This window comes from Homalodisca vitripennis, unplaced genomic scaffold (assembly GCF_021130785.1).
Source record: "Homalodisca vitripennis isolate AUS2020 unplaced genomic scaffold, UT_GWSS_2.1 ScUCBcl_2386;HRSCAF=7091, whole genome shotgun sequence".
Lineage (NCBI taxonomy): Eukaryota > Metazoa > Arthropoda > Insecta > Hemiptera > Cicadellidae > Homalodisca > Homalodisca vitripennis.
Window position 1 is genome coordinate 35,363 of NW_025778509.1, and position 21,018 is coordinate 56,380.

A 21,018-nucleotide genomic window follows, 5' to 3' on the forward strand; every position below is an offset into this window, starting at 1 on the left:
CGCAAGTGGGCTCTTCAGTTGCCTTCAGCAGTTGCCAGAGTGATGGTTGAACACAGCTGGGGATTAAGTGACGTTTTGTAATAAGTGGTATTGTAAATTTAACTCACCCATTTCTTATCTGTCGATGAAGTTGTAAGAAGCAAGCCGCCCTGAAGTCGACCATCTGTCGAACATGAACATTTTCAAGAGTTAGCGACCACCGTTACCAGTCCATCTGCCGCTTTCTCCTCCAACTTCTTGGTTACTGTAACAGTCCAGACCGATGTCTAGAAAGATAACTGGCAGTATTAATATAGAATCAAGCATGGATGCTTCGTGGTGGCCTCTAAGGAAGCTTTTGTTTATACAGTATATCTCTTTGACGTAGAACAGAAATTTGGAGAACGAGCCCTATTCATCTTCGTCCCCGCATTTAAGGCAGTAAATAAATTCGCAATGGTGAAAAACTTATTATTATGTGCTGTGAGGTTTTTGGCGTTTCATTATGTAAGGTAACACAAGGACTGACTGCTAAAGTGTATTCAAAACGTTTATAACCTCCGATTTGGTAAGGGGAATATTTTGAGCTCGGGTTTGTAGCATTGTGTTCTCATAATATAGAGAATTGTATAGTTGCAACTCGATATATAATCCTATTTAAGACTTCCTACTGACTCCTTGTGCAACACCACCAGTATGATGTAAAATTGATAATTGCTTAAAACATTTGATTTTAGGTATAGTATTTGTATGACAATTTTCGTTACATTATTTCTAATACTTAATATTTGGCCAAGCACTGCATGCTTAATATTTGTAAAATTTACAGTTAAAAATACATACTTCAGTAAAAATTTTAATTCTTATTTGTATAAACTCTGTCCTCAAAAGCGTTTTCAGAAAACGTTGAAATTACATGTGCTCTTCCCATAAAGCTTACTCTATACTTACAAGACTATAATAATAAAGAAATTTAAATGATAGATAAATTAACTAAACAAACAGTTGTGGTACCATAAAGCAATGTTTACACAGAACAGTATATATTTAAAACGCTCTTTCATTTCGAAGCCAAACCACATGAAGTAACAGGCACCACAATCGAACTCCCTATTGCTAATATAGATATGAAACTTTATAAAAAATATCAAGTCTATTGGGTCAGTTATTTTTTTACATCGTAGAGTCTAACATACAGGTAGGCGGACAGATAGACAGACAGAAATGTATTGTTCCAGCTTCTTCAGTGATTTTGTATTCTTATTTTGGACAGTTTTTTGATGGATTACTAAATGAAAACGCTTTTTGTAAAAATGCCCAATACAGGCATATACTGCCTTAATTGCAACCTTCTCTCAGGCTGAATTGACATGATTAATATAACAAGAACATTTACTGGCTACCTAGAAATGAGTTTCATTGTTACAATTATTCGATAACGTATGGATTGTTACATGTGTCATGTGAGCAATATTACTTTTCAAGTATTTCTTCGTTAGTTAGAGGTTTTAACATTGTTTTAACCCACCCACCATCATCGTCTATTTCTACTCAAAGGCTTTAAGAGTGGGAGAAAAGCAAGAATCAACGGAGTTTACTTCAACGAGAGTCTTTCGGGTTATCATAGGCTGTTACTTTTAAAGTATTGCTTCGTTAGTTATAGGTTTTAACATTGTTTTAACCCACCCACCATCATCGTCCAATACTACTCAAAGATATAAGAGTGGGAGAAAAGCAAGAATCAACGGAGTTTACTTCAACGAGAGTCTTTCGGGTAATCATAGTGTCGTGCCGTACCTGGCACAACTGGACGTAGGGTATGAATAAATAAAAAAGATTGCTTAAATCACACAAAATGTATTTATCAAGTCATAAATGGCAATAAGCAACTAAATCATTCAAACCAAAAGCAAGCAAATCGCTAAATGAAACTCAAGATTCTAAAGTTTATAACATACTAATACAGTTTTTCAAAAACAAAAACCTTTGAAATGAAAAGAGAAAACATTTTATATTGGGCACGCTCGACAGTAAGTAGGGTCTGAGAGAAAGACTTGAGCTAATTTAGAAAAATATTTGAAATGAACTTGGACTTTTAATTTAAAACATGATATGTTTGTGCAACAAGTGAATGTCGGGGCTATTCGTCTACCATCTGGGAGGGTTCACTTACTTGGTCAACGTGTGCTGTTCCATCAGGGACTCGCCAAGGAATGATCTAAAGTTATGTTCTTGGTGGGTCTTGGGGCCCTCCCCACTCATGCTATTTTACTTGATGCTTATTGGTCACTTCGTATCTAAATTGTGCTAAATAGCCATAAATGGTGATCTAAAGAGTTGGATGGCTGGGATTGGTCCGCGGTTTTTAACTGAGTTATTGTTCTACTTTTAGCGTTATCTTCTACCCGCTTCCTTGAGGAAAACTACGAGTTTTTATTTCTCATGGGAACAAAGATTTGCTCTAGTTCACAAATTGTTTATAAAGAAATATTACGTTGTTTTAGAAAAGATTTATAATTATTATTTGGATTTGGAATAAATAATTTTTGATACTGGGCAGCAGCACTACAATAGGCTGTTGCTTTTACCTAATATTACTTTTCAAGTATTTCTTCGTTAGTTATAGGTTTTAACATTGTTTTAACCCACCCACCATCATCGTCCAATTCTACTCAAAGATATAAGAGTGGGAGAAAAGCAAGAATCAACGGAGTTTACTTCAACGAGAGTCTTTCGGGTAATCATAGTGTCGTGCCGTACCTGGCACAACTGGACGTAGGGTATGAATAAATAAAAAAGAATGCTTAAATCACACAAAATGTATTTATCAAGTCATAAATGGCAATAAGCAACTAAATCATTCAAACCAAAAGCAAGCAAATCGCTAAATGAAACTCAAGATTCTAAAGTTTATAACATACTAATACAGTTTTTCAAAAACAAAAATCTTTGAAATGAAAAGAGAAAACATTTTATATTGGGCACGCTCGACAGTAAGTAGGGTCTGAGAGAAAGACTTGAGCTAATTTAGAAAAATATTTGAAATGAACTTGGACTTTTAATTTAAAACATGATATGTTTGTGCAACAAGTGAATGTCGGCTATTCGTCTACCATCTGGGAGGGTTCACTTACTTGGTCAACGTGTGCTGTTCCATCAGGGACTCGCCAAGGAATGATCTAAAGTTATGTTCTTGGTGGGTCTTGGGGCCCTCCCCACTCATGCTATTTTACTTGATGCTTATTGGTCACTTCGTATCTAAATTGTGCTAAATAGCCATAAATGGTGATCTAAAGAGTTGGATGGCTGGGATTGGTCCGCGGTTTTTAACTGAGTTATTGTTCTACTTTTAGCGTTATCTTCTACCCGCTTCCTTGAGGAAAACTACGAGTTTTTATTTCTCATGGGAACAAAGATTTGCTCTAGTTCACAAATTGTTTATAAAGAAATATTACGTTGTTTTAGAAAAGATTTATAATTATTATTTGGATTTGGAATAAATAATTTTTGATACTGGGCAGCAGCACTACAATAGGCTGTTGCTTTTACCTAATATTACTTTTCAAGTATTTCTTCGTTAGTTAGAGGTTTTAACATTGTGTTAACCCACCTACCATTATCGTCTAATTCTACTCAAAGACTATAAGAGTGGGAGAAAAGCAAGAATCAACGGAGTTTACTTCAACGAGAGTCTTTTGGGTTATCATAGGCTGTTGCTCAAAGACGCCAAGCTAAGAGCCAGAACACATGGCTACGCTTTTGCTTGGTTTAGTGGTGCGAGGATATTGGTGAAAAAGGGAGAAACTAGTCAAAATATTCTGGTCATCAAGTCTAGAGATGACCTAAAAAAGATAAACTAGGTTAGCCTAAAGTAAACTCAAACGAAAAACAAACTAAAATTGTTTAATCCAAACTGGTTTGGGATTGCTATCAGACCGTATCCTCCCATGCCAGAATCAACAATGTAACCGTTTGTTGGGTTCCTGGTAATGAGGGGATTCTTGGGAACGAAAGAGCCAGGGCGAACCAGGGCTCAGCAACAATTATGACGGGCCCTCATCCGTTCTGCGGTGTTCCAAGGTGTGAATCATCTAGGGTAATCTCGAAATGGATTCGCGCGGAGCATGGGAGAAGGTGGAGGTTGCATCCGGGTTTGAGAGTGAGTAGAATGGTATTACAGTCACCTTCCTCCAAGGTGGCTTCGGACCTTCACTCATTAAACAGATCAATGTCTTCTAAGGTCATTGGTCTCATTACGGGGCATGGTCACCTGAGGAAGCATCTACACAGAGTTGGCATCCTTCAGGAGGATCCGCTCTGTGGAAGGTGTAATAAGCAGGAGGAGACTGCTGAGCACCTGCTCTTTGATTGCCCTGCAATAGCAAGAGAGCGGTATGCCTTCTTTGGTAGCTTGGACAGGGGTGGTGAATTTTCCCAGGAGGACTTGATAGGTTGTTTTCGGCGGTTTGTTGAACTGCTGAAGTTGTAGACTGGTGGGCCTCATGGTGTTTCCGGGGTGCGCAAAAAGCCCTTGAGGCTTAAGTGCATGGCAGAAGGCCGCCCCAAGGAAAAAAATTGTTTAACTTTGAAATGGAGCCCTTTTTCACCAGTATTCGGGATATTTGTTTATTTATATTTTTATTGGAAGCTGTAGCATGAATTTAGTCTATATATTACCACCAAAGCATCTCTTACCATATTTATATTATAGTAGGCCTTTAGAAATTGTTGATTTTTTCATAGTTTATTTCATTTATTGTTGTTTATTGCATCTAGATCTCTTAAGTTTATTGTTACCTTTATGGGAAGCAAAGAGGGTTTGTTAATTTTGTAATAGTCTATTTTGCTTGTTATTACTTGTTGCCTCTCTACCTATTGCAAATAATGTTTAGATTGTGTTGCTACATTTTAAATTGTTTATTCTTAACTCATTATTCATGCAGGAATTAAATTTAACCGATAGACGTTTATACTACCGTAATTATGGCAGTTTTGAAGAATGGATAAATAGCCTAGGTGAAATTAGAAAGGATATTGACCTTTTTTACGTAAACACCTGATCTCTGTTTAAACACTGGGACAAACTTAAATTACAACTTTTATCCAATAATAATAGGCCATAGTTTGATCTGATTATTTTATCAGAAGTGTCATATGACTCTCATGAGTTAGCTTTATTTAGTTTTCCACCCTACACTAAAGTGTTATAACTTAGAGAAAACAAGGGAAAAGGGGGATTGTTATGTTTATCAATGACCTGACGCTTCAGTTTTCTCAAATCACAGTTGATAATATAAGCACTTACGAACACATTACTGGAGAATTGAGTATAGCATGGTGGAAAGAACCTTACAAATTTATTATTCATACAGTGTACAGAGCTCCCACCTCCTCTAGTGGTTTTCCACTCCCACAGGCCATCGAAGAGCTAACTTATGCCCTCACGAAACTGCACACACTCGTAAATTTGATACTAATAGATGATACCAACATAAATCTGAAGAACAAAAGTGATATACATATATTGAGTTACGAGGCAGCATTAGCAGAAAGGGGCCTAGAAAGGGGTATATGGGAGAGAGAGGAAATACGCCTGGGTAGTGTAGTAAGATCATGCATAGACCACCATTATAAACTGGATATTATTTATTTATTTATTTATTTATTTCCAACGGACATACTCCATTTTTACATTCAAGATCCATAGTTCAAGATCAATAATTACAACTTAACCTAAACCAAAAAATTACCTCAACAAAAACATCAACAAAAACATGTGAATGACTGAAAGGAAATATTACATAATACTCTAATATACTCTAATACAAGGCATGATATATGCTAGAATAAAACCGTATTTAAATGTCGTAGATATGTCTATTCAAAACATTTTCACTGGTATAATTAAAACCAAAACTTCTGAACATTACCCTATAGTTGCCAAAATAGAGCTATTGGGATGAATAAAAAGAGACGCTAAGGTTGAAACAATTAAAATACTAAAAGAACCACTGCTAAAGAAACTCATAGAGAAATAAAATTGAGATCTCGAAGATACAACTAGTGTAAATGCCGGATTCGAGAAAGTAATAGATAAATTCATTAGCATCTATGGCAGAAGTACTATTACCATAAATAGGACAGGTGGGAGGATTGGTAAGCAAGGTAGATAGCACGTAAAGACTCCATTGAAAGAATGGATGAACCAGGAACTAATAAACTTAATAAAGGAAAGGGACAGAATATTTAGACTATGGAAAGGGGACCACTCTAACATCAGATTCCGAGATTTGTACAAGGATAAAATTGAACAATAAAATAAAGTATAGAAAAAACAGGTATTATCAGCATTTATTCGAAGTCAACAAAAGCGATTCCAGGGAGGTTTGGGAAAACATAAATTATCTTTTGGGAATAACAACTGAAAATAATATTGATAAGACAATTAAGGTGGCTATGGGAAAAACCATGAGTAACAAAGATATTGTGGATAACTTTGCCAACTATTTTTTAGAAGGCATTGATAGAATAAAACACTGTTGTGGTAATAGGGAGGAATGTGATATAAATGCCAATGTAGATAACAGTGTATTACAGAATTTATACATACCTATGTCTACTTCGAAAAGTATTGTAAAAATAATAAAAGGCATTAATGCTGACAAGTCCCCAGGATTTGATGGAGTAAGAATGAAGGCCATTCAAATGCAATGGATGGTATCACCAAACCATTGACTAGATTAATAAATAAATAATTAAAAGATGGAATATTTCCAGATTGCTTGAAAACATCAATTGTTAGACCAGTATACAAAAATAACTGTAAAAAGGGTTTTCAAAATGTTGGTCCAATAGCCATATTATGATCTGTATAGAAATTATCAGAAAATATGTATTAGAAAGCTTCAATATAAATAATACTAATACTTAAAAGAGAATAAAATTAAGTCATAAGCAATTTGGATTTGGAAATAATTACAACGCTGAAATGACATTAAGAGGGTTTGCAGATATAGGAAATAAAATTATGGACAGTAAACAGCATGGATTGGCTTTGTTTATTGATTTTTCAAAAGCTTTTGATACTGTAGGGCATAATAAGATTGTTGCAGCCCTATTCAAAATGGTTGTGAGGGGTACTTATTTAGAATGGTTTAAGAGCTACGACAGGAAATTTGTGGTAAAAGTATTGAACACACTAAGCGATGATAGAAAAATAAAGTACGGAGTAATTTATACAAGGAAGCTAGATCGGCCCAGCGCTTTTTATAATTTATCTAGATGAGATTTTAAGAAAGATTGAGGATTGTCACACGTTTGCTTTTTCAGATGACATACTACTCCTGTCACGGCATAAAGATACAAGAATTTCATAAGAAATACTACAGAATAGTTTTAACATGTTAAACAAATGAACTCAATGGCTTGATAATAAACAACCAAAAGACATTCTTAATGCATATTTGCTAAAAGAATATTGAAATTGATAGAGTAGTAAATATTAAATACCATGATTGTGATTGTTTGCATCGTCAGAAGCAATTTCAATGTGAGAGTATTGAATTGGTTAAAACAGCGATATATCTGAGCATAACTGTTGACAATAGGCTAACATGGAAATCTCATGTAACTTTATTACAGAGAAAACTCGGCCCCTGTATTGCCATAATGCATAAACTGCAAAATAAACTCAACCAGCAAAGGTAGCAATTTATAATGCACTTTTCCAATCAATAATCAGATATAGAATAACTACTTGGGGAACAACAGCGAATAGCCATGTAAACCAAATACTAAATTTACAAAAAAGATGTTTAGGGCACTCATCGGAAATGAATTGGTCATAAATGACGATCAATTGGACCAGCACTACAGTTTAAAGAGAGAACCAACACCAAAAGTATTGTATATATTTAAAATTGTACGTATATATTATGAAAGCAAACAATTTAAAGAAACCCTTGACAGAAGCCATAACACTAGACATTTGGCTAAGTACAAAATACATACCCCAAGGACAGACTATGGGTGCAGGCTACCAGAATATATAGTACCCAATATATTTAATCACCTGCCTAGTGAAATAGAAAATTTACCAAATATAAAGAAGTTTAAATCGGCAGCCTACATTTGGTTAAATAAAACTAAACCTCTATATAAACTATAAAGATAAAACTCGCCAGTTGTAGATGTCTTAGGAGTAGGCCTAGACTGGCCCAATCTCCACTACGCTGCACCGAAATTCCACTACACTGCAATTTGATTATGTTATTGTAATTTATATTGTTTTCGTTATGTAATCGTTATATTATTTTATTGTTATTGTTATATTAAGTTCTAACCGTATTCATTCAATTGCCAAATATAAATAGAAACATGATGCCTGCCCTAAACCGCAAATAAATCATCACTAGTTTTTTACATGTATTGAATTGATTGCGATACAATTTATTAAAGACATTATTACCAGTAGAAGTAAAAACAGTAGAAGTAAGGAAATATCGCTGGACCTCGCCGACAGGTTTTTTATGTAACTTAGCGAGGCAAAACTGTATAAAACAATGTAATTGAAAAAATAAATAAATTTATGATTCAAAGATAATGTATAGGGTAAACTGTTTAACTGTGAATTTCTAAACAAATTATAAATTTAATTATTCCGTATTATAAAATTAAAAATTCATATACACACAATATTTATTACATTAGGTTGTACATCATTTATTGTTGGATTTTAAACACTTTATCTAGTTATAATTAGTTAATTTTTGTTTCCATTTAGATTGAACCATAATTTGTGTGTCCCTCTTAAGACAAGTCGAGGGATCACCACACCACGTGTCGACTAACAGGCATCACTAAGATTGCATGTAAAATTTAAAATAAATATGGCGTTTTCTTTTTCTAGATGTCCTGTGGACAGATAAACAATCATAAAGAAAATAGATGTTTTCATAACTTCTACAAAAAAATAGAAACTGTGACAGCCTACTTAGTAATAGGCTTCAATAACGCTTAGTCTAATTCTATGAATGGACTTACTCAATAATAGAACTCACTCTTGTTTAAAGATATAAGAAGATTAATTTTAATGGCAAATTTCAAGAATCTACAGTAGTTATTTATCTCGATATATCGCCCTTCAAAATAAAATCTCATTTGTCGTAGACTTCATGGTTAACTATAAGAGCAATACAAAATTTTTCAGGCTCTTAAGTGATAGGTTTCGCTAACGCTCATTCGATAAGGTTTTAAAAATAAATAGTATAATTTTTTTAGCTGTGTTTAATTTTTGCGTACATTACTCAAGTGTAATTTAGAGAATAAACATAAAAAGTAAAGCAATTATAGTTTTTTATCGCAACATAACAAGTAAGTATTATATAAACATTCAAAAAGCATGATGGAGTTGAGGAATCAAGACATATAGATGTGAAAATGATTAAATAAATACCATTCATAAAAAGGCTTTTCTAATTATTGTCTTTAATCGATACTATTTCTTAATGTTAAGTTTATTTGGGATCTCCTCAATTTTAGGAATCTTAATATAAAGCATAATTGTTTGTAAAATTTTTATAAGTATTTTAGACAGTTTTATGTTGGATACCTAAATAAAAATGTTTTGTGAAAAGTGCTTACTATATAAATTTTCCATTATAGTGTCCAATATGCCAATTACATTTTCAATTTTTAGTTATACTAAGGAAATGTTAACTACAACAAAGTAAAGTTTAACTACCTATCAATAGTCGGTGGTAATTGATCATTTATATTTAAGGAATTGTAAAAAAGGTAGGCAACATTAAAATTCCAAATTATGGAGGTTAAAAACTAATTTTGTAAATCTATGTTATGAGATGATATTAAAATGTGACAAATTTGTATGAGTGACTTTAAAAAAAACAGCATAAATAATTCTCACAGTTTGTAAGTATATGGAACATTTTATATAGTAATTACAATTAATGATGTAGTTTATACTTTTATATACTTTAATTAAATACGTAGAAGAATATTTTTTCTACCATGTCACTGAATGATTTGTATAATATTTTTGAACTTCAACAAAAAGAAGAAATCATTTAACGCCTTATAAGTATTGATAGTCGTAAAAGCTGACCATTGTTGACGTTATTGAATAATTTTAGCAATGGATTTTAGGAATAAATATTCCTGGTATCACGCAAATTTTCCCGATACTTCAGCCGTGAGAGGAGGTGGTCATTAAAATAATGCCATCGTTGAAATACTTACTATTTTGGGAAAAATCATGTTGCAACGTCTAAAAAGAGAACAATAATTATATCTTATATTAAAATCCTTTCAATCAGACTTAATAAATAACTGGTTTCAGTTAGTGTAGGCATTCATTTGGCTATACGTTTTAATACACGTACCTACATCTAATAACGTGGTTCTTCATAGATTAGAATGAAACTTTTATTCTTATCTCTTTGCCTGTTACTGGTGAATTTATGTAAGTACCTAAATATATATATATATATATATATATATATACTTATATATATGTACTTATATATATATATATATATATATATATATATATATATATATATATATATATAATAAGGTAAACGGTTTGAACCTGGTTAGATATACTGGTTTTTATAGGTAGATAGTAATCATCTTAAATATTTTATTGGTATTACATTATTATTAATTGAAGAAACAGAAACATTTAGCCAATTGTACTTTTAGTTTAATCTCGTGATTATCATATTTGTCAATCTAATTAAATTATGAAAAGTGATGCCAAAATTAGTTATTTGGTAATTATACATATCTTATCTTTGCTAATATCACATTTTAGATATACTTTTATCTAATAGAAATTCCTTAATGCATAATATTCATATGTACTATGTATTACAGATATGTTGTAAATGATTGCGCTTCCTGTAATTTTTGTTGGAATGAGATTTGCAGTAATATTATTGGAACCATTTCATATCCAATCGCCCATCTTCATGAGATTTAACGAGGTGTTATAAAAGTCATACGAAATCTCGAAAGAGAAAATATTTTATCTGTGCTGTATAGTGAAGAATTTATCTAACTTCAAAATGTTTCACAAAATGTTACTATTTTTAATCGTTTATTGGTCGATAGACGGTGATACAATGAGACGGAAAGAATTTTCGGCCCACGTTATAGAAACTTGGTCTGAGTAAAAGATATCCGTCAGACAACTCCCGCAGATGGATATTGCATCATTATTCAACTATTTCCCGTATATGTAAAAGTTAAGTTGTATCTAAGTTAAAATATTTAATAATATTTAAAATTGTAAGTATGAAACCTTTCCCGACATTCATCCGGCGGATAGTTAGGCTAAGTGAATGCTCGGTAAAATCCTACAGAAGGATCAAACATGACGCGTTTTGTAATATAAATGAATAGACATGCTTAAATAAACATGAACATATTGTTCTTGATATCTCTTCCCGAGTTATATGCTACCCTAACACTCAGCTAAATTCCTTGCATCTTCCCTTATATGTATCACTCTTTATATTTATGAATAAGATATATTATGATTACGATAAGATGGAGCATCCAAAGACCTGACAGAAGATAATATGAGCCTTGCCGACGAATTGTGATTATAAAATTACTTCATTGGACGTGAAACTATGTCAGATTATTGGTTTTTTAAAGAAATATTTATTATACGTATTCTCAATTTACATCATGGTTCCCATTAAGACATCTGTAAAAATTCTCACGAAAGCTCAGTCATGTCTGATGGATTAACACAGCCATAATTAAATTTCATTAATGAATAAACAGTATAGAAATTAGGTTAAGTACATCACTTACAGTTTATAGAAAATTCTGTAAAAAAACTGTAGCTATATGCTAACGAATAGTCAATAATATATAACTTATTGTATTGTATTGATTTATTAGACTTTTTAATAAAAATTTATAATAAGCATTTCCACGTACACTGAATCTTTACTGAAATTATAAATAACAAATAAATAATTAACAATACTACAATTTACAGGTTTGACAAGTGGATTTGGGATCGGGAAACCGTCTCATGTTTACACAAACGATGGTAGCAGTAATAATCAGAAAACCAGTCTTGGGATATACAATGGTAAAAAAACAACTATAGGAAAATTCCCTTACATGGTAAGTATAGTATTTCGTAAGTGTTTTCTACTAAAAATATTGACACGTATTTTACCTAGCACAATAATATATTTCCCAATATTTTAATTGAATATTAAAAAACAGGTTAACACAAAAACTTCGGTGGACGCATATTACTAATTTAGTCAATATTCCTTAATTTGCACGTAAGTTCAGAGGCAAAGTTAGTGCCACTTTTTAAGTCCTTATATTTAACCTAAAACTCTAGTAAAAAATTACATAACTTCAGTAAAACGTAATATATTTTTAGTATTTTAAATTATAAAAAAATCAAATAAAACTTAAAAATGGTATTACTTTGAATAATAACATATATCGATCTATAAAGACAATATATTTACTATACTCGCTGACCTGGAGGTAGTATATTATACAATAATTTAGTTTTTATGTTGTTTCACGTGTGGCAATATGTTTTGCAAGTTGTATGACGTAGAGGGTGAGCTGATTCTAATAAATGGCTCTGGTTGGGTCGGCTGGCATCATACCACCTCACCTGATGCTCGTGTCCAATCCCACGCCTCAGCCCCTGCTACCTTTCTATTGCCCCAGTCCTCCCCAGACCATGAAAAGATGCGGTCGGTTCGGCCAGTGCGTTAACTTTCAAACATGTGTTTAATTTACCAGCCCGGTTACCTCTAGGCTATGATCCGACCACCACCGTAATGTCGAATCACGACATTACAAATTCAGCCGTGAGAGGAGGTTGCAATTAAGACAGTATATACCAGTATTGCGCACTTTTCAAAAAAAGTTTTCATTTAGAAATTCATCAAAAACTGTCCAAAATACAAATAAAAAATCACTAAAAAGTTGGATCATTACATTTCTGCCTCTCTATCTGTCTGTCTACCTTTATATTAGAATCTACGATGTAAAAATATAACCGAACCAATAGACTTGATATTTTCTCTAAAGCTTCATTTTCTATATTAGCAACAGTGAGTTTCGATTGTGGTGCCTGTTACTTCAAGGGGTTTGGCTTATACATGTAAGATAATTTAAAAATAATATTCTGTTCTGTGTAAACATTTTATTATGACAGCACAACTGTATGTGTGGTTAATTTACCTGCCATTTAAATTTATGTACCATTAAAGGCTTGTAAGTATATAGTAAGCTTTATAGGAAAAACACTTGTAATTTCTCTGTAAGTTTTCTGAAATCGCTTTTCAGGACAGAGTTTATACAGATAAGAATTACAATTATACTGAAGAATATACTTTTAACTGTACATTTGAGCAAATTTAAAGTATGTAGTGTTCGGCCAAATATTAAGTATTGGAGTTAATGTAACAAAACTTTCCATATAATTACTATACCTAAAATTAGATTTAAAAAAAATATCAATTTTACATCATACTGGTGGCGTTTCACACGGAGTCAGTAGAAAATCTAAAATGAGAGCACATGTCGAGCTGTAACTATAAAATTGGCTATATTCTCTACTCTCTATAAAACCCAACCTCAAAATCTTCCCCTTACCAAAACGGTGGTTAAAGATTTTAGAAAATAGGTGAATTTTTAGTCCTTGTGTTACCTAACATAATAAAACGCCAAAAACCTCACAGTACACAACAAGGAATTTTTCATTATTGCGAATTAATTTACTGACTCAATGCGGTGACAATGTTGAATAGGTCTCGTTCTCCAAATTCCTGCTCTACGTCAAAGATATATGCTGTATAAACAAAAGCCTCTTTTTAACGGCCACCAATGCGCATCCATATACGCTGGATTCTATACGAACACTGCCAGTTATCTTTCTAGACATCGGTCCGGTCTATTACAGTCACCAAGACGAAGGAGGAGTAAGCGGCAGATGGACTGGTAACGGTGGTCGCTATCTCTTGAAAGTATCCATGGTCGACAGATGGTCGACTTCAGGGCGGCTTCCTCTTACAACGTCGTCGACAGATACGAAATGGGTGAGTTAAATTTACAATACCACTTATTAAAAACATACACCCAATCCGTAGCTGTTTCTCCCTCCATTCCGGCAACTGCTGAAGGCAACAGAAGGGCCCACTTGCGGTGGAAACTGCCCGGTGAATAGGCGTTAATTTATGTTGCCTTAAAGGTGCTGCAAATGAGGTAATTTCAAAAGAGACACAGTTGATTTGGCAAGTGTGGGCCTGATTCTGCAAGGATGAAATTCTGTGATTAATATTTTTAGTAGAAGGTTTTGTGTGCGAACTGTGGTAAATGGTTCTATACATGAGATTGACCCTTTAATTGAATATTCTCAATTCGGATTATCTTACAAAATACATTTATGACACGTACATCTAAGCACATTGCTATCAAGGATAAGTTTAATTAAACTGTTGAACTGGAACTGTATTTTGAGAAGGAGGGATAGCAGTGGGATGCAGAGACGATTAAACTAATAAATCAATCTAGTCTAATACTTTTACGTAATACCTGTAGAGTTTTGATAGGCATGTCAAATAAGAAACATTATGAAGAGAAATATATTTATTCAGTCATTAGTTATTTTTTTAACTAAACATTCACTCCTTAATAGCATTTTTTTACCCAATCGACCAATACGGGCACATTCACGTGCAGAACGGGGTCAGTGAGACATTTGTAACCACCGGCGAACAGTCCGTACACTGCATTCTTGTACACCAGAGGATCTCCGAAGTCAGACTGTACACGAAATTACATGTATATGTAACAGTATTAAAATAGTATAAGCTATATTTCAAAGTTGATTTATTTCCAAGTAGCAATAAACTATTTATATTATATCCTTTTTAGATCTGCTGTCCATCATAATAGCAATGACGATAGTTCAGGGTGTGTCGAATAATTTTTTGGATTTTTCATTATTACTTACATTGAAATACTTAAAAAAACACGTTTTACGTTAAGAAAGTATCTTTAAAAGAAGAAAGTCCCAAAAATTCCAAAATATTAAATGACGTAAAAAATAAATAAATAAAGATCAATTTTCAAGTATCAAGAGAATACTCCTACTACTGGATAATTTAAACTGAAAATATAGTATGTAGTTCACGTTATTGTTTACAGTTAAAGAAAACTAGTTTAATAACTTTGTTTCCTTCAATTCAGTACTTATAAAATATGCAGGTACACAAGGACAATTTTCTAATATCAATATCATAAAGAATGCAATAATATAATAATAATTAAATAATGCAAAAATATATCTGAAATGATAGGGGAATTATTTTTTGCGATAATTAGAAAAATTAAATATTTAAGAATATTAAAAAATTTTATATATTAAAGCCTATAATATAAGTCGATAACTTTGGTATGTTTACATGCTTTATTTATAGTTTTATATTAACAAAATAGAGTAAATGCCTGCTCTAGAAACCACGAACTACTTTTAATACATGAGTATGACATGTATAAAATTGTGGTCATGTTTTAAATCATCCACAATCATTAAGTATTGCTAAACTAATAATAATTTAGTATAACCTCATAGAAAATTAAAAATGAAATATATTAGAGAAAAAAGAAAAATAATAATATCGGTTAGATTTAGAATATATATTTCTGTGATATAAAAGTCCAATCGACTTACATTTACTCAACTTGTATTACACTTTTAACGCATAATAAAATGCAAGCTTCACAAGAAATTGAAGCCTTCAACAAATAATTGTATTAATTGAAGAAAAACTTACTTAAATTATCGTATGTGACTATAATAAACAGTACTAGATTTGGAGCAACATATTCACTATATTAATTTACCATATTACCATACCTAGGTTAAAGTAAAATTGTTACTTACAGCACAGGGACCAACATTTGTGTCGTATGTACACATTAGTCTCTGTGTCAGTTTAGAGGAGTACGTCGCTTCACATTTCTTCCAGTCGTACACTGTCACTTTAGCTGTACGCAAGGTCATCGACTTGTCTTCAGACTAAAAGTATCATTTTGTTATTCCATTTTACTGTTAAAGAATAAATTTCACTAATTTAACATACAAAAATAATAACATTATTTTTATCTTTATGTTTTTACCTACTCATCATATATTAAAAAATAAATGATAGAATGAGTGACTTTCGTTGCGCACTTTACTTTACTTTACTTTACTCCTACATAAGAGTCATCTTTATTAGATGACCCCTAACAGGCTACATGCAACATTTAAAATATAGCTAATTTGTTCTTGAGACGATTTGCGGGCAGGAGAAAAAACAGAAACGAAACTTTCAAAATTCCCCGGTAAACACATGGGAAACTGTTCAACCCTACTTAGTGATAGGATTCTATGATGCTAAGTCAAATCCTATGGATGGACAAGTTCTATAATAGGACTCATTGTTGTCTATAAAGAAATGAAATTTGTTGCAAACTTTTCACAAAAGAAATAGTTTAAAAGTATTTTGCCAAATGATTATTTCACATTTTTGTTCCGATAGTCCACATACCATGCTTACCATGTGATGATGTACTACGTAAAAGTTTGTGTTTTGATGGCTACAATTCATGTCATACTGAGTTATGTATTCAAATATCATGTATTTGTTTAAAATGTTGTTTATGATATCCCCTTACAATCATGATTACCTATATAGTACAAGTGTAATCACTTTCGCTGAAGCTTAGCCACATCCTATGGAATGGTTGAATTTAGTGTCGCTTGTATAAGCTTAAAATGATTCCTGTATAAGAATGAAGCTTCATTTTAAGTCTAAATGTCAGTTTATTCTCTAAACGTCATAAGGAGACACATATAGAAAAGAATATTCCAACCCATTTGAATAATAGACCTCTCTAACTCTCAGCTAATAAATAATATCCCATGATATCTCTCTACAACATCATACGTATTTTTACAGCTAGTGATGTAAATTTTTTTGTCAATATCTTTAGCTATACAGTTTTTTCTGTGCTAAAATTTAGGTTCTAATGGTAAGTAAAAACCAGCAAATAAGCTTAAGAATCAACAACGAAGTGCCAACCGAAAAAGCGTAAGATGCAAACTTTGGGGAAAATACTTTTAAACCAAGTGATCAGTTTTGGACTTTGATATGAACAAATATCTAAAATAATCAAAAGTGTTTTATATATATATTAAAAATAATTGGAATTCATTACCACTCACTTGTGACTCTGGTCCCCATCCCGCTATCACAACCTTAGTCGTCGGCTTGAGGCTTGTAGTTCCGAGCTTAATGGGCTTGACATTTTTGCTGAATTTGATGGGCTTGCTGAGCTTGACGACTGCGATGTCGTAGTCCCAGGAAAAATTGCCATTGTAGTTCTCGTTCACTAAAACCTTGTCTGCAGTGAAGAGCTGGCCGCCCTTCTCACAGTTGGTACTTCCCACTCGGAACGACATATCTTCTTTTGGGAACCTGAAAATAATTACTTATTGGTTACTTACGTCTTAAAATGCCTTAGAAATTTGAACCCGTTGTAAAGGCTATAAAAAAGTAATAAAAAATAAGGTGTTTTTAAAGTAATTTATGTTAATGATTTCTTTTCGAAGGATTAAAGAATATAAAAATACATTTCAATAGAAATTTGCTGCCTTTTGAAAATAAAACTAAACAAGTATTATTATAAGTCTGCTTTGAATTTTTAATGAGGAATCTATCTATTGCACGATTTTCGTGTATCACGTTTATTCCCCGGAACCTTGTGTCTTTGCTAAGAGGAACATTGAAATTGGACAACATTTTAGTAAAGCGTACTTTAGATGATTTTGGAAGGCGTAAATCAGTTCCAAGTTCTTTCTATGTAAATAAAACGTATATAATATACGTATATAAGTAACCAATAAGTAATTATTTTCAGGTTCCCAAAAGAAGATATGTCGTTCCGAGTGGGAAGTACCAACTGTGAGAAGGGCGGCCAGCTCTTCACTGCAGACAAGGTTTTAGTGAAACGAGAACTACAATGGCAATTTTTCCTGGGACTACGACATCGCAGTCGTCAAGCTCAGCAAGCCCATCAAATTCAGCAAAAATGTCAAGCCATTAAGCTCGGAACTACAAGCCTCAAGCCGACGACTAAGGTTGTGATAGCGGGATGGGGACCAGAGTCACAAGTGAGTGGTAATGAATTCCAATTATTTTTAATATATATATAAAACTTTTGATTATTTTAGATATTTGTTCATATCAAAGTCCAAAACTGATCACTTGGTTTAAAAGTATTTTCCCCAAAGTTTGGCATCTTACGCTTTTTCGGTTGGCACTTCGTTGTTGATTCTTAAGCTTATTTGCTGGTTTTTACTTACCATTAGAACCTAAATTTTAGCACAGAAAAACTGTATAGCTAAAGATATTGACAAAAAAATTTACATCACTAGCTGTAAAAATACGTATGATGTTGTAGAGAGATATCATGGGATATTATTTATTAGCTGAGAGTTAGAGAGGTCTATTATTCAAATGGGTTGGAATATTCTTTTCTATATGTGTCTCCTTATGACGTTTAGAGAATAAACTGACATTTAGACTTAAAATGAAGCTTCATTCTTATACAGGAATCATTTTAAGCTTATACAAGCGACACTAAATTCAACCATTCCATAGGATGTGGCTAAGCTTCAGCGAAAGTGATTACACTTGTACTATATAGGTAATCATGATTGTAAGGGGATATCATAAACAACATTTTAAACAAATACATGATATTTGAATACATAACTCAGTATGACATGAATTGTAGCCATCAAAACACAAACTTTTACGTAGTACATCATCACATGGTAGCATGGTATGTGGGACTATCGGAACAAAAATGTGAAATAATCATTTGGCAAAATACTTTTAAACTATTTCTTTTGTGAAAAGTTTGCAACAAATTTCATTTCTTTATAGACAACAATGAGTCCTATTATAGAACTTGTCCATCCATAGGATTTGACTTAGCATCATAGAATCCTATCACTAAGTAGGGTTGAACAGTTTCCCATGTGTTTACCGGGGAATTTTGAAAGTTTCGTTTCTGTTTTTTCTCCTGCCCGCAAATCGTCTCAAGAACAAATTAGCTATATTTTAAATGTTGCATGTAGCCTGTTAGGGGTCATCTAATAAAGATGACTCTTATGTAGGAGTAAAGTAAAGTAAAGTAAAGTGCGCAACGAAAGTCACTCATTCTATCATTTATTTTTTAATATATGATGAGTAGGTAAAAACATAAAGATAAAAATAATGTTATTATTTTTGTATGTTAAATTAGTGAAATTTATTCTTTAACAGTAAAATGGAATAACAAAATGATACTTTTAGTCTGAAGACAAGTCGATGACCTTGCGTACAGCTAAAGTGACAGTGTACGACTGGAAGAAATGTGAAGCGACGTACTCCTCTAAACTGACACAGAGACTAATGTGTACATACGACACAAATGTTGGTCCCTGTGCTGTAAGTAACAATTTTACTTTAACCTAGGTATGGTAATATGGTAAATTAATATAGTGAATATGTTGCTCCAAATCTAGTACTGTTTATTATAGTCACATACGATAATTTAAGTAAGTTTTTCTTCAATTAATACAATTATTTGTTGAAGGCTTCAATTTCTTGTGAAGCTTGCATTTTATTATGCGTTAAAAGTGTAATACAAGTTGAGTAAATGTAAGTCGATTGGACTTTTATATCACAGAAATATATATTCTAAATCTAACCGATATTATTATTTTTCTTTTTTCTCTAATATATTTCATTTTTAATTTTCTATGAGGTTATACTAAATTATTATTAGTTTAGCAATACTTAATGATTGTGGATGATTTAAAACATGACCACAATTTTATACATGTCATACTCATGTATTAAAAGTAGTTCGTGGTTTCTAGAGCAGGCATTTACTCTATTTTGTTAATATAAAACTATAAATAAAGCATGTAAACATACCAAAGTTATCGACTTATATTATAGGCTTTAATATATAAAATTTTTTAATATTCTTAAATATTTAATTTTTCTAATTATCGCAAAAAATAATTCCCCTATCATTTCAGATATATTTTTGCATTATTTAATTATTATTATATTATTGCATTCTTTATGATATTGATATTAGAAAATTGTCCTTGTGTACCTGCATATTTTATAAGTACTGAATTGAAGGAAACAAAGTTATTAAACTAGTTTTCTTTAACTGTAAACAATAACGTGAACTACATACTATATTTTCAGTTTAAATTATCCAGTAGTAGGAGTATTCTCTTGATACTTGAAAATTGATCTTTATTTATTTATTTTTTACGTCATTTAATATTTTGGAATTTTTGGGACTTTCTTCTTTTAAAGATACTTTCTTAACGTAAAACGTGTTTTTTTAAGTATTTCAATGTAAGTAATAATGAAAAATCCAAAAAATTATTCGACACACCCTGAACTATCGTCATTGCTATTATGATGGACAGCAGATCTAAAAAGGATATAATATAAATAGTTTATTGCTACTTGGAAATAAATCAACTTTGAAATATAGCTTATACTATTTTAATACTGTTACATATACATGTAATTTCGTGTACAGTCTGACTTCGGAGATCCTCTGGTGTACAAGAATGCAGTGTACGGACTGTTCGCCGGTGGTTACAAATGTCTCACTGACCCCGTTCTGCACGTGAATGTGCCCGTATTGGTCGATTGGGTAAAAAATGCTATTAAGGAGTGAATGTTTAGTTAAAAAAATAACTAATGACTGAATAAATATATTTCTCTTCATAATGTTTCTTATTTGACATGCCTATCAAAACTCTACAGGTATTACGTAAAAGTATTAGACTAGATTGATTTATTAGTTTAATCGTCTCTGCATCCCACTGCTATCCCTCCTTCTCAAAATACAGTTCCAGTTCAACAGTTTAATTAAACTTATCCTTGATAG

The 21,018-nt window shown here is 32.2% G+C and overlaps 2 protein-coding genes across 2 annotated transcripts; one reads left to right on the forward strand and one right to left on the reverse strand.

The window, feature by feature from the left end:
- Nucleotides 1-182: 182 nt before the first annotated feature.
- On the reverse strand, nucleotides 183-17,506 carry LOC124372005 (trypsin theta-like). The gene is made up of 4 exons (XM_046830380.1): nucleotides 17,270-17,506; nucleotides 15,944-16,078; nucleotides 14,704-14,820; nucleotides 183-266 (listed from the first exon to the last, which is right to left on the reverse strand). Exons 1-4 carry the CDS (start codon nucleotides 17,504-17,506, stop codon nucleotides 183-185), a joined length of 573 nt encoding a protein of 190 aa, XP_046686336.1.
- A 474-nt stretch (nucleotides 17,507-17,980) lies between these two features.
- Nucleotides 17,981-20,805, forward strand: LOC124372006 (trypsin theta-like). Its single transcript, XM_046830381.1, has 3 exons — nucleotides 17,981-18,217; nucleotides 19,407-19,541; nucleotides 20,665-20,805. The coding sequence occupies exons 1-3, from the start codon at nucleotides 17,981-17,983 to the stop codon at nucleotides 20,803-20,805; spliced, it is 513 nt and encodes a 170-aa protein (XP_046686337.1).
- The last annotated feature ends 213 nt before the right edge of the window (nucleotides 20,806-21,018 follow it).